At 42.1% G+C, this 15009-nt stretch overlaps 1 protein-coding gene across 2 annotated transcripts; it reads left to right on the top strand.

Moving 5' to 3' along the window:
• Nucleotides 1–9099: 9099 nt before the first annotated feature.
• Nucleotides 9100–12954, top strand: irx5a (iroquois homeobox 5a). Of its 2 annotated transcripts, none has more exons than XM_042480912.1 (3): nucleotides 9100–9815; nucleotides 10741–11146; nucleotides 11830–12954. In XM_042480912.1, the coding sequence occupies exons 1-3, from the start codon at nucleotides 9558–9560 to the stop codon at nucleotides 12537–12539; spliced, it is 1374 nt and encodes a 457-aa protein (XP_042336846.1). In that variant the 5' UTR covers nucleotides 9100–9557; the 3' UTR covers nucleotides 12540–12954. The 2 variants fall into 2 exon arrangements, with proteins under 2 accessions (XP_042336846.1, XP_042336909.1); XM_042480975.1 differs by having other exon boundaries at nucleotides 9102–9800.
• The last annotated feature ends 2055 nt before the right edge of the window (nucleotides 12955–15009 follow it).

Raw genomic sequence — 15009 nt, 5'->3', positions numbered from 1 at the left:
TCCCTGATGTATTTTTAGTCACAACTGACTGATGAAGTGAAATTACTACATCAGTGATAAAATGGGGCTCTGTGAAAAGCCTTTACAAGATCGTGCAGCAACCAAGAGAGCTCTTTAAGCTACTGCAAGTCTAAATGAACTTGTACAACAGTGGGGAAGTGCACGACAATATGGTGAAGATGACTAGTAGTGAAATTAAGATAAGGGTACATTATGCGTCTATAATATGCTGAAATGATTATTTCTGCTTTAAAGTTCTGTGTTTCCTTTGTGCCAGTGGGCCAGCTAAAAATATGAAAACACTCCTTCTTTCATTTATTCATAACTTCATCAGTGGGAAAAAAAAGGAATAAAAGAATATCTCATCACAGTTTTGTGATAAAGAAATATGGGCAATTTGGAAGGATAAATGCACTCATGTGGCATATGGTATCCAACTTAACATATTACACAGTCTCATATATACTATCTTTCATTGTGTGTGTGCGCCGTTGGGTGCATGTGTGTATGCACATGTGTGTGGAGCTGTTAGGAGGGGTAGTGGCACACCCATCCTCTTATAAAGGCCCCTGTCATTGCAAGAGATCAGAAGCAGGCTGTGAAATCCAGCTAATAGTCATTATGGGATCCCGGTCCCTGCACACCCCTATACCTGCTTGCCAAGGCGGCTCCCTCACACTTCATATTTGCATTGTGTCATCTTATCAGCATTCACCCAGACAGAGGACAGATCACACTGCAGACTGACAGCCGCATCACTAATATGGGTAAATAAGACTGAGGGAGAGGGGAGTGAGGAGAATCAGACGTCCTGCACTCTGCAGAAAAAGAAAAAAAAAAAAATCACAAAGAAATTATACGACAGCCCAACCTTGTGACACTATAAATAGCCAGAACAATATTATTTTTCTCCTGATGTAAAATTAATGTCCATAGTCTTTGTAGATGGCCCTAGCATGCGATGGCCCCCTCCTGTTCTGAGTGGCGAGGAAGGGTGAACTCTAAGAACCCTGTGTGCTCAGTCACTTCTGGGCCCATGCAGTCAATAAGGCTATTTCTGATCTCCGGATGGCTAGGGTTTCAAAGCCTGTTTAAATGGGCTCCCACAAAGCCGGAAGCACCAACCTCAGTCCTCTCCCTCCCTGTCTTTCTCCCTCTCTCTTTCCTCCTCCACTCTTTCTCTAAATATTGAGAGCGAGCTCAGCTTGCCTACCCCCTCAGTCAAGAGACGGGGAGAGGGATGGGGTGGGGGGGGGCGGAGGTTGGTGCTTCCGGCTTTGTGGGAGCCCATTTAAACAGGCTTTGGGGGGGGGGGGGGGTTGGGTGTGGTGGGGGGGGGGGGGGGGGTAGTCCTCCCTTTCCACATGCAGGGTGGTGAGGAAAGACAGGGAAGCGCAGGGTCAGGGCTCCCGGTGCTAAGCTGTGAAAGGCAAACGTTTGGCAGAGTAATTACACGCCGCACTGCTCTGGGAGTGATTAGTGATAGTTGTCTGTTCAAAGTGTTTGGAGCTCACAGCCTTTATGGGCTACGCTTGCCTTCCCTTCGCCTAATGTTTAGATTGCATTTGCATCAGGAAGAGAGTTGCATGTGTCAACATAAACAGTGTGCCTATGAAGCTCACCAAGTGTGCACTCGCTTGTGTTTCTGTGACGCTCAGAATATATTTTCTGTATAATATCCCAGAAAGATGATCACGTTATCATGGAGTATCTTTCACAACTTTTCTATTATGATTTTGTTAGTGCTTGAGTTACCAAATATCATATTAGAAGTTTGCAATAAAGGGCCCAAACTCATGAATATATACATCCTCTAAAAATGTAGTCTTTGAACATCTTTTGAAACAAATAAAGAAATATCTATTCAAAAGCCTTTGATCTTTAAATACTGCTTTCAAGCTGTATTACTAACACGGTATACTCTGGTTGCAAGCCTATTTAGCACTTCCTGGATATAATGCCTCCACTTGGCACAACAAAACCCTCTCCATTCCCAGGTCAGGTGACACTGCGGTGCATTGCAATCAACATGCTCAGGTGGTATGGCCCGGGCTGCCAGCCTTTGATGTCCTTGCTGTGTTAATGTTGGCTAGCCACACCGTCCCAGCACAGCCTGCAGATGTGCCTGCAAGCTGTAAGGTGAGCAGCAACACTCCCGAGTAACGTGTCCAGTTGTAAAGCACACCCTGACAGAGGTGTGGCGGGGGCGGGGAGGGTGTAAACAACAGGAACAGACGGATACAAGGTAGAAGACATGTGGGATTAGGAAATTAATGCTGCTGGCATTAGGATTGTTTTGATATCAATAGTCATTCTGGCTAAATTCATTCCCTTCTTTGTTGAATGAAAACACATGTAATTATGCAACTGATTTATCTGTTCTGGTGTTCCAAATACACATGAACTGTTTTGTTTTTTTTTCTTTTACTAAAAAGCTCTGGCCCGGTGACAGAAATCTTTTCATGAGTGCTTGGCCGTTGAAAACCTGAGATACACTTACAATAGATTTTAATCCTATTGATCTCTTTTGAGGCCTAAAAAAATACCTAACAAATCAGAGCAGCATGTATCAAAGGGATGATAGGTATTATATTTCAACACCTTATCACCATAATCCCAAGAAGAGGGCCGACTTTGACGCAGGCTGTGTAGTTGGGTGGCAAAGCAGAGGAGAAACAAACACAGGCGCGGACAGAAGAGGAAATACCTCAGGGACTTTCTGGGATTGAGGAAGAGGTAAGACAGTACCTGTAGTGCAATCCCTTCCAAATCTGCACCAGGTGTCAGGCATTAAGGAGAGCATCTCCGCTTTGGCTTTCCATGTCTGGCTCAATCACCCAGGGCAGTGTGTCAGATGTTGGACAAAACTGATACTTTCGAAGAAGAAGAGAAGGAGGAGGAGGAGGAGGAGGAAGACCTGAGGCTCAGCACAGTACAGAAAAGAAGGTTTCTGACTGCAATTTGTGCCATGTCTAATAAAAATGCCCTTTTGAACAAGGTAATTCCATTATTTTGCCACGATTCTCATCAATGTTTGACATTTAAATATTCAATTACATGTAAAATTAGTCCACTGAGAGCAGAGTACATTGTGAAGGCTGCTGTAAGACAATAAGATATGGGAAGCAGAGCTGAACACTTTGGGTTTTAATGAGTTAAGATAGATTTAGAATAACATTACACTGTTTCCCCGTTGAGATTTTCAGTTAACTACAAAGACAAGTGAGCACTGCCTATCCCCTGTGTGATAACACAAAGCTAAGAGTATGCTATAGAATGCTTAGCTTGATATTAACATTACACTCTCAATCATAAAGACAAGGTCTAAATTGAACACCTGGCTCCTTCTCAATTTCAAGCAAGTAAGCTTTTTGCGAGTGCAATTGTCCTGAAACAAAGCAGCGGCAGCGGAATACTTCAGTACCAAGAGACGGAAAAAAACATAGAACCATGTTGGCATTGTTGTTGCCACAGATTATACATGACACACCAAATAAAAGGGGCTGATTGTAAGATGTTTAAATGTATCAGAGGCATGGGAGAGGAAACTTAATGCCTCAGCACTGGGAGAAGGAGAATGCGACTGGGCACGTGCGGAATGCAGAGTGGCAGGAGGAAAGCAGCAATCTAAATTTCTAATGCTGAGGATGTTTCCCATTCTGTGTTTATGAAACATGGCTGCCGGGACTACAAAGGTAAGGGGATACAGCATCAAAGTCTGCCCCGACAAAAACAAAAAAGCAACAATGCTGCAGTGGAATGCACGACAGAACATAATACTCCACCTCCTCCTTCTCCTCTCCCCTAAGCAGTCTCATTTGATTACAGTGTAGCAGGGCCCAAATCAACCCCTTAGTCCCATTTCTCGCTCCCCGCCGGTGCTGCGAGTAGGAGGTGGAACACAACTTGCCAAAGTGGCCTGGGAGGAGAGGTGATGTTGTGGAGGAGAATCCCTCATTTGGGGAACAAAAGAACACGGGAATGGGTGAGCCGAGGTGTCCGCGGCAGGGGTGGAAAAGTGGTTGTTGTCCCGAGTGTGGCGACTGAGGCAGAGACTGCATGTCTGATGACGGCCCGGGGAACGTATCGTTTACAGGCTCCCTCAGCAGAAGCCCCTCGCATGTCCATCTCCAGCCATACAGTTTGCCCTCTACTTAAGGCAACAAGACTCAGGCTCAGCATTACAAGCCTATTAAAAGATACTTTTAATTATGCCCTGCTCTCTTGGGATCACTTCTTCCATGAACTCTGTGTTTCTTTGGCATGTGCACTTAGGAATGGCACAACCAGAAGCACGTGTTGTTTTCTCCCTCCAATTAAAGGGCATGTTGACAGATTAAGGCTCCTTCTGGTTTGTGCTCCACTAACGCATTTAGGGAAGATGATGAACATGGAGGGGGGGTGGGGGGGCTCAAAGCAAGGGAAAGGGAGGGAGAGAGAGAGAGAGAGAGACTGATGGAAAGAGAAAGAGAAAAAGAGAGAAAGAACATTCACATGAACCCTGAGGGATTAATGTGTTTACATTACCTGGGCTGTGATCTATCACCAACCTCGTCAACTTCCATTATGCATCACATACATAAGCAAGCAACAGACCTGGGAGCCCCATGCAACTCACTCATACTATTTCAATTGGATTAAGTCAGTGCAAATATCTAGGGCAAAGCTCCCACACTGTGGTTTTAGCATTCTGGTAGTCATTTGATTTGTACGTTGTATCACTTTACCTTCATGAAGGCATTGCAGGAGTGCCTCCTACATGCCTCGAGAGCTTTAAGTAGTATGGGATTTAGACGATTACCATATGGCACCTATAGCACCTTCAAAACAAACATGCTATTTAGCCGTAGGTCTGGTTAGACAACAGTCTACAGGCACGGAAGCGCTCAGATCATGAATCAAAATATACAGGTACACGCCAGTGAGAGGAGTAGGGGGATGTTGAGTATGTGGATTCACCATCTGTGATAGTCACTAACATGAAATTTATTTTGTCCCAGCTGTAGTAGCAGGTCTGTACTGTGTGTAAAACACTCAGCTGGAGAAGTCTGGCATCACTGTATAGATGCTGACAGTGGAGTCTGCAGCAGGGCCCCTGAAAGAGCTCATAGTCACACTCAGGCTTCATTATATCCAATCAATATTCGTTTAGTCACTGAGCCTATTGACTCATTTCTGAAATAATATTACAGGTCATTTGTCTTGTCATGGAGGAGGGGGAATTATCCCTTTAATACCATCCCCCTTTTGGAAACGGGGGTAAAGGGTGAGTCTGGACACGCCCTTTGGAAACAACTGTAAATAAATATTTTTTGATAAAACACTGAAAAATCAATGGGTGCTTCCTGTGATCCATCACAAGCAAATCAATCATCATCTGCGCAGCTGGCAGTGTTGTGCAGCAGGATGGCGTGGCAGTGGAAGAAGGGTGCAATCTTTGTCTGATACCTCTCATTTTGGAATTGCTTCTCATAATAGGGTCATCATTTCATCACTTAGCCAATCCAGAGCCCTGCCACTCAGCTTTGTGGGGATCATGGGGAGTAGGGAGAAAGGAGGGAGGGAGCGGGGCAGACAGGGCCCATCAGGAGTAAACCAAAAAAAAACCACACACACACACACACACACACACACACACACACACACACACACACACACACTCTCTCTCTCTCTCTCTCTCACGCCATACATCTTCATTCAGGTCAATAAAAGAAGAAGAGATCACAAGAACAGGAAAGAGATCAGAAAATAGATTCTCTTTCCTGAAAGCCATATTGGCTTATTGTGCCTCATGCAAATTGGGTGGACTATCAAAGGCAAGTAATATCATCAAATTTAAACTGTATCAGCTCATGTAAGCAACGGTTGTGAAATTTATCACATAAACCGTTAAACTTGTTAGCATAAACAAGCACATAAGTGCAGTGACAAAAGCATGCATTAAAAGTAGGCAAAAAAGTCAGAAATCATTTTGAAAAAACACAAAATGATAGCTATAAATGCAGAACTTAACATTGTATTAAAAGTATATCATATGCCCATGTCTAAAAATGATCACTTCAAAAAGTATATAAATTGAGTATAAATGATGCCACAGTAATGTGTGTGTATGTGTGTGTGCATGTGTCTGAGATTTTGAAGAGGTGCATTTTTCTGACTGCTTGGTGACATGTGAAGACATCCTTGACACGGATCTGAACAAATTCAAAACAAAGACAAACAGTCAATTATGATATTTTTTAATACATTTGGGGGATGGGGGGCAACTCCGCAACAGTGACAATAATACTAAAAATAAATAAATGGGAAAAGAAACAACAACCTAAAAACTGTTCTAAAAACTGATACCACGTCTACAATACTTTAAAATGCACAATACACGGAATAAAATTACAGCTGTGCTTCACTAATAATAGCTAATCATAGCTGTATAGAATGCCAATTGTTTAGTCAAGTAGCATAGTGCACATATGTTTAATCATTTAATAACCCCCTCTTCAAAAAAAAAAAAAAAAAAAAAAAAAAAAAGCAAGGTCAAAAATAAATTACATCCATTATTTGCAGCAGATCTCCCCAAAGCATTTGGAGCGAAAACTGTTTTGAATTTCAATTGGCTTCCAAGTGGCAAAAGCCCTCAGCTAATACATCAAAGAAAAATTGGTGTCAACTAATCGGTTTAGGACACAGATTTAGAATGGTTAAAAATCCCATGAATACTTCAAGCTTTTTTTTCTGTATACCACTAAAGGCTTGGGAGCAGTGCAGCTGACCTTGTGCGCTCCAGAAACCTGTCCGCCACTCGACATTAACTGACTGTTTAACTCACCCAGCCGCGCAATTAGTCCGCCACAACGCATAATGTTGTGTAATAATACCCTCTATATCCAATTTAGATTACACTTGCTCCCTCAGGCATTTTAAGTGGCATGCATCATCTTTCATTCGCGTCTTCTTTGCCACGTAAAAGCCGTTTTCATGCGTCAAAACCGAGATCGTTCTCCCAGGGAAAAAAAATAAAAGAAGAAGCAGCAATAACGAAGAGGAAGTTAGACGCCGTCAAAGCAACGGAAATAGAGATTTAAATTCGAATCTGCGTATCGCGTGAGAACAGCCAACTTTTACGCACCTAAGACACAGATGCACCTTTCCACATAAAAGCAAAACTATACTCACCTCCACCTCCTCCTTTATCAACGCAGAGCTCAGAGGTGAAGCAGTTGCAATAACCTACTCCTATTATAGGCTCCGTGATCTCAAATTATGGGTCCTCCTCCTACTTCAGAGAGCAACTCTGAAGCAAACCGCATTAAGGAGCACACACGAGACAGACGCTGCATGCCATGGCTCTCTCCTCTATCAACTTTGTCGCATCTTCTATGCAATAAAATAATATTACAAATTCTGCTTAACCGCACACGTCACAAAGTATTCTAAAATGTGGACGTTATATTCACACAATAAACAAACAAATACAATAATTTCACTATAAGGGGAATATAAGCGTGGCTAATAATGACCCTATATTGTGCTTTTTTCGTCTTTAACACGAATAAGCGGATTTTTTTTCGTAGCTGTTGTCAGAAAAGTTCCAGTCATTAGTTAATTGTCACTATACTGGAGGCAGTAAAACCAGGTCTCATGGTATCACTGTCATCTGATTAGACTAAACAGTAGGGTCGCTTTGTGCATCCATCCTTCTTTCTTTATTTCTCCCTCTCCGTCTCGCTCTCTCTCTCTCTCTTTTTAAAGTGTGCGTCGGCTCCCACTGTACCAGCGTCATCACTCTTTCCTCTCTGGAGGTTTTCAGAGCGTAAAAAAACACGTGACAGTGTGTGCACACACTCTTTAGCAGCGCCTACAGCGATCCCTTTCGGCTTATCTGAGACTTGAACTGGAAAGTCAATCACCAGAATGAAAATGGCTTGTAGATGTCTGATACATAAGTGAATAATATTTATAATAGCCTGCTAATATTTTTTTAAAGCCATATTAGTCAACCGCAACTACGTGGATTTAACTATGAAAGCTATTTAAATTATCATTAGATTTTTTTTAATCACACAAAAAATACAATAACTGATAAAAACATTTTTTTTCGGTTCCACAACCTAACAGACAAATTTGGCAGGTGTGTTATGTTTATTATATTAAAAACGTAATTGCCGATAACACTGGCATAATAAATAAATCTAGGCTATCCGGTATTTCAGCATTCAAACGTATCTGCAGTGATCAAATGAGATTACATCCACTGGTCCAGGCGGATTTGGTGTAGTTGGCACTAATCTGCCCTGGCTTGAGGGTTTATGACTTTCTGGGAGTGTGTATCTGACTGGTTTATTCCAGGATCTATTGCAAAAACTATTTAGCCGTTGCCACAGTAAATCGTTCAAACACGGCGCAGAAAAAACATACTTCGACAGTCTTAACACATACATGTGGAGGAGGCAAAGTTTGCTTACACACAGAAACTATTCTGACAAAGTTGTTGGACCAGCTACTGTTTGCGCCATCTTACTTTTACTTTTGCAAGTTGTCACATATCTTACCGATGAAATATTCGTCTGGCGTTAGAAGGTCGACGAGCACAATAATCCATGTGAAACTCCCACTGCGGATTTTTAACACGAGGTATACGGAAATCACGGAGCATCAGTCGGTTGATTTAACGCACATACTTAAAATGACGACTATTTTACGCACAAAGAAAGAGTAACAAAAAAAAAGAGAGTACAGCAGTGGATCGCCTTTTTTTTTATTCCTGCCGGTTTCTTGCAAGCCCATATCCTGGCATACAACAGCCGATTTGTTATTGATCAAGTGTGAAAGTGACGGCTTCGTATTTTGAAGGAGAAAAAAAAAGAAGAAAGTTGGGAGTTGACAGACTCGCACGATGTCGCCATCCAAAGGGGGGCTGCCAGACGCACTTGAGACTTACTGCAACGAGCCTTGTTAAAGAGGAAAAAAATAGAGAAATAGAGAATGAGACGGATTGTTAGTTAACGCGAGAGAGGGAGGGGGTGAGGAGGAAGAGAGAGAGAGAGAGAGAGAGAGAGAGAGAGAGAGAGAGGGAGAGGGAGAGAGAGAGCATGATTTGGGCAGGGCTGTGGTTACCCAGCACAAGCTTGCCTTTTCCTTCGGTGACTACACCCCGAGAGGAGGAGCGTAGTAGGCGTCAGGATCCTCAATTTTTCAACTTAGCATCTTGGCAGGACATTTTCCCAAGCAAAGCCCCCGTCCGACGGGTAAAAAAAAAACTTCTGCGCGGGCATGAGAGAGACGGTGCAACTCAGATAAGGGAGCAACAGAAAAACAAAACGAGACAAAACATCCGACGGGCAGTGGCTGACTGGCAGTGACCAAAATAATCCGTCCAACAACTAAGCCTCTCTTTATTTAATCACTTTTACTTTTTTTCCTTCATCATTGCCATTTAGAAAGGGGGACAGACAGCGGGTCTGCAGACACACGGCTCTATGCGCTCCGACAGCAGCGCATGAGAAAATAAAGGGAGGAAAGTGCGCAAGTTAAGTGGCTTATACTCTCCGGGCTCCAGCATGGCGTATCCTCAGGGCTACTTGTACCAGCCGTCCGCTTCTCTAGCCCTGTATTCATGCCCTGCGTACAGCACCAGCGTGATATCGGGACCCAGAACCGAGGAACTTGGGAGATCCTCTTCGGGATCTGCTTTTGCGCCCTATGCCGGATCTACCGCGTTCACCAGCGCCTCGCCAGGCTACAACTCCCACTTACCATACAGTGCAGACGCGGCAGCAGCTGCCACATTCACCTCGTACGTGGTGAGTAAACTAAAGGTGATTATTCAATTTAATAAGAAGTCATAGCGAGGATATTAACTCGTTATAGATGTCTTGCTGTGCATTCTGAGCCAAGCGATTAAGATGGGAAATGTGCGTCACTGAAGAGTGCGTGGGTATGATATTACAGAATGTCAGGTCCAGAGAATTTGTTGTTGAGTAAACAAAACTAATTCAACTGAGTGATGTGCAATTAACGTGGTTCTTGAGTAAATTGTAGTTTTTTTTCCTATAAAAGAGCTGGCAATGTCTTGCCGAAGCTTCTACGCTTAAAACTGGCTGCAACGCGCCGTGTGATGGCAATTTAGGTCACTGCATTGTTTCTTATCCTCCTATTAGTTATATGTATAAGTTGTTAAATTTAAGCATTGCAACTTCTGACAAAAATACACAGGAAAATAGTGTTTTGCTTTTGTTGCATTCTCAGCTCATGATCTGAAGACAGCAAGTCATTTATACAGAAGTGGCCATATAGGCCCAGCTGCCACAGAGACTGATCCCAATAGAATAGGCAAAGAAACTGAACGTTAGGCCCGTCATGCATATTGTCAATACATTATCATAATTGCAAATTGTACAAATTTAAATGCGAGCATAAAGGACACTGCATGCTGGCATTGTGTAAGTAATATTAAAAATGAATAGCAACAGAAATCCCATTTCAAAATACCTAATCAAGTTCAGACTCCACAAACATTAACTTCAAACTTGAACTACTGGATTAAAGCCAGTGTATTCGTGTATTCGTGTACGCGTGTCTGTGCGCGCGCATGGCCGTGCGTGTGCACGCGCGTGAGTGTTAGTGTTTGTGTGCCGTAAGTCATTTCAACTATTTTAAAGCAGTTTAGAAAATGACTGTTACAGAACTTTTACACACTCCTTCATTTTTATTATTATTATTTTTTTTTTTTTTAAATCACAGAGTTCTCCATATGACCACACCACGGGTATGGCCGGCTCAATAGGATACCACCCTTACGCAGCACCCTTGGGCACCTACCCTTACGGTGACCCAGCATACCGTAAAAACGCAACCCGGGACGCCACTGCCACCCTGAAGGCCTGGCTCAACGAGCACCGTAAAAATCCCTACCCGACCAAGGGCGAGAAGATCATGCTGGCCATCATCACCAAAATGACGCTCACCCAGGTGTCCACCTGGTTCGCCAACGCCAGGAGGAGGCTAAAGAAGGAGAACAAGATGACCTGGACCCCCCGGAACCGGAGCGAGGACGAGGAGGAGGATGAGAATATTGACTTGGAAAAAAACGACGACGACGAGCCAAACAAGCCCTTAGACAAGGGAGACTCCACAGACACAGAAGCAGGTCGGTGGTGCAGGGAAAAAAGGGCAAAAAAAAGCATCAATTTTTCATCGCAGTCGTTTCCACTCAGGGTACAAAATTGATTGCTGGTTAATGGTGGTATATTATTTATAATGGGACAATTGCTTTAAATAATAATCACCTTGAACTCCCCTCGTTTGACTTCTCAGGGGCTGAAATTGCTGGTGACGCAAAGTGTTTAGCAGTCAATTTATCTTTAACTGCATAATAAGGATACAGCTGGTGTACAGCGCCGGGTATCCGGCTAAAAAATATTGTCTTTGCATGATCATTATATTGCGCTTTTAAACGGTTGTTGAATGCTTATTATCATCATCACCACTGATATGTTTTTATTTAATTCTAAAAATATATTTGCAAATTCAAATATGACTTTAATTTGTAACACTTATTTTTTTGTGCAACACTGTCGATGTTTAATTATGAAGAGCGGTCCATTCACCTTTTAGGCTGGCACGCATCTTTATGAGGACAATTTATGGTTCATGCAATAACTGTTTTTAAGGGAAATGTGCACAAGCAGCCTAATTATTTTTATGCATCCGATTTCGGTTTGCACTGGTGCTCTCATGCCTTGCGATCACCTAAAACATATGTTACAGTTTTGTCAACGTTTTAATGTCACGCTTATTTGGCAGTAACTCTATTCTTTATTTGTGCTTTAGATCATAAACTGCTGAACCCAGGGGACATAGGCTGTGACAGATTTAAAGAGGAGAACCATGGCAAAGACACGGATCCCCTTCTGAGCGACTCGGAGTTAAAAGACCAGGAGGAGCGGACTACAGAGTTGCTCCCGGATTCCGCAAAACCAACCACTTCGTCTCCCTCGGCGGTGCCCCGGGGGAACCAGACCGTTGCGCAACAAGACAAGCCGTCAGATTTGAGCCATGCACCGGGTACGGTGACCAGCAACGTGACCTCTGTTATCCACTCGCCCCCTTCGGCCCCTAAACCCAAACTTTGGTCCCTTGCGGAGATCGCCACGTCCTCAGACAGGTGTAAGGGCAGCGGTGAGGCGCCACAGGCTTGCCCCGGTTTGGGTCAGAGCGCAGTTATGGGCACCAACGCGTCTCCATCACGGTCCTCCCCTCAGTGCCCGCTCCCCAACAGCACGGTCCTATCCAGGCCTCTGTACTACACCTCCCCTTTCTACCCCGGCTACACGAACTATGGTGGCAGTTTTGGACATCTTCACAGTAACCACGGCTCGGTAACCACGGGCTCCACGGCACATTTCAATGGATTAAACCAGACTGTGTTAAATAGAGCAGAGGCTTTGGTAAGGGAGAGCCAGAAAGTCAGAGGCCAAACGCAGGTAGATCTTTGTAAAGACTCCCCTTATGAACTAAAGAAAGGTATGTCAAACATTTAATACCTGATTATTTTCCACTCACCGCGGACTTTTATTTATTTTTTTTTTTGTGGTTGCATTTAAAAAAAAAAAGAAAAGAAAAAAGAACAATGATGAAGCAAATTCTGAGAACAGTTATTTTCTGAGTAAATGCTTATCTTCAAATTTTTAGTTTCTGAATGGTTAATTCTAAAATGTAACAAGAATGGTCTTAATCGCTGCAGCCGCCTGAGTCTATTTGTATTAAAGACTAACATGTATATTTAATGTAGCATTTTTGTATTTAAAATGGACAACACACTATCTTTGAAGTAAATTATGGGAAAAAAATATATACTTGTGCAGCGATTATTTTTTGGGGAGCAGTTGCCTGATATGTGTCTAAAGTGCTTCAAGGCCAATTAATCTATACGAAATATTAATTCAATTTTGCACCGTGACAGATGTTTCAATGGTAATTATCATTTCAAAATATTATGGTAGTGAGAGCTCTGGTAAACCTGAAAAAAAGGCCTACAGGAAAAGGATGTTGGAATATCTAAACAATAAAGGGGTTCAGTTTCGTTTTGGTTGGTGCAAATACACAAAGGTGTTTTTTAGTTTTAAATTATTTAATTTTATTTATTTATTTATTTATTTTGAATGAAAAATGTTGGAAACAACACGGACGTATATTTCTGGTCTGTGGACTATCACCAGTTTTTTTTTCTGAGGGCCTTTTTTTTTTTTTTTTAACTTGAGCACGTTTCTAAAAGTGGATATTGATATAATAACAACACCGAGGCGCAGTCATTTAACCCAATTACCTATCGTGTTTTATGCAGAGCAATCAGGTGGTGAACTCCGGTAATGAGCTCGATTTTATGCCAAATTTAGACCTCATTACTATTTTCCAAGGCGTGGCAAAGCTGTTAAAAAAGACGCGACCATGCATTTAGAACATACTGCCCTATTATATATCATTAATGGAGAGTCTCTTTAATGGCGCGTTAGATGTAAAACAGTGCTGTTTGTAGAAAAAGGGAGAATGCTGTCATGCACGCAGCAGAGACAGGCAGAGTCTATTATAGTGTGCAGCCGGTAGCCAGGCACTGTCCTCTAACTCTTCCAACTTCTGCAGGTAGGTGTCACACTTGCTCCTAATTTCAGGGGGGGACTCTTTTGTTAATCCGTCACGGAAACCCATCCCTGATCAAATGGCCTGGTTAAAAAGAAGTGAAGCCAGTGGGGCACACACAATGATCACAGTTATTATGAGGATTATAGCAACTTCGACAAGTGGATAAAATAAAAGGCACGAATTACATACTTCAACAACATGCGAGGAAAAAAAGGATATTTCAAGGCACACAGAAGATTGTGTTTTTTCCTGATGCTTAAAAAACGTGGAGCCATACATTTCAAAAGAAAAAAATAGATCATACAAAATAATGCATCGATATTTTTTTAAATTTATTTTTTAATTGAAGCCTCCGCAATATTGGAATACTTTTAGGCCAATAAGCTTTTTAGTAGCACAGGCAAAAATTATTATTAGACTATTTTTACTTTTTTTCCATATTTTGGTTGCAATATTCGTTTATTAGGTGATTATTGCAGTACATTTTAAATGATACTGAGTTATTATTAATAATCATCATTATTATTATCATTTACACTATTCTTACTATTGTTAATATTATTATTAATGCGGTTATTGTTGACCTCTAGTGAAGTGGGACAGCATGCTCTTCTTTATGGCTGCCATTAATCTCTATAGTTTACTTTCCCCCTCTCCAATTTGAAATCTCCCCTGAGGTTTATATAATTCCCTTAGCCTTAATGTCCTCTATTCGGGCCCTCTATTTTAATCTGACAGAGTGTGCTGGAGCAGTGATTGCGACACATCAGCCGGCTAAATAGCATAATTATGTTTTTTTTTTCTTTTTCTTTGCTGATCCCGAGGGAATTGAACTGTTCGATGCAATGTCCCCTCAGAGAGTATTAGAGTTTTATTAGAAATCGCGTTGTTTTCTCAGAATTGATTGAAGAAGTAATGTTTCACTGGGACAATATACACACTATTTCTGCGGTGTAAATCATCAGCGTGAGACTAGGTAAACACTGTGACGTTTATACGTCAAATAGGTTTTTCATGTTTGTGCGTGTGTGTGTGTTTGCGTCTGTGCGTGTGTGTGTGTGGCGGGGGAGTGTGGGGTTACAACAGTGCACACCAAACACAGATATTCCATTTAACTATCTTAATTTAAAAAATACAAAAATCGTTGAGATAATGATTAACTAAACTGCCAAACAGGAAACAGTCGTGATAAAGCATGTTGAAATTCAGCAATGTCTCTTCCAACTGTTTATCAAAACACACAGTGGGTAAAAAAGCACAAGAGGATATCCCTGTAGAGTCTGCATTAATTATTTGCACTGTAATTGATAATAACTTATGTATTATTAGTAGTATTATTATTATGTTCCTGACGAAAATGTAGGGTTGAAA

The sequence above is a fragment of the Plectropomus leopardus genome, chromosome 1 (assembly GCF_008729295.1).
Source record: "Plectropomus leopardus isolate mb chromosome 1, YSFRI_Pleo_2.0, whole genome shotgun sequence".
Taxonomy (NCBI): Eukaryota; Metazoa; Chordata; class Actinopteri; order Perciformes; family Serranidae; genus Plectropomus; species Plectropomus leopardus.
Note: the sequence above shows the minus strand (reverse complement) of the source record. Positions and strands in the feature narration are given on the sequence as shown.

Coding starts and splice junctions, on each gene's coding strand:
- irx5a (XM_042480912.1), top strand. CDS start 9,558: ATGGCGTATCCTCAGGGCTACTTGTACCAGCCGTCCGCTTCTCTAGCC. Junction 9,816..10,740: donor ACGTGGTGAGTAAACTAAAG/GTGATTATTCAA, acceptor TTTAAATCACAG/AGTTCTCCATATGACCACAC. Junction 11,147..11,829: donor CTCCACAGACACAGAAGCAG/GTCGGTGGTGCA, acceptor TTTGTGCTTTAG/ATCATAAACTGCTGAACCCA.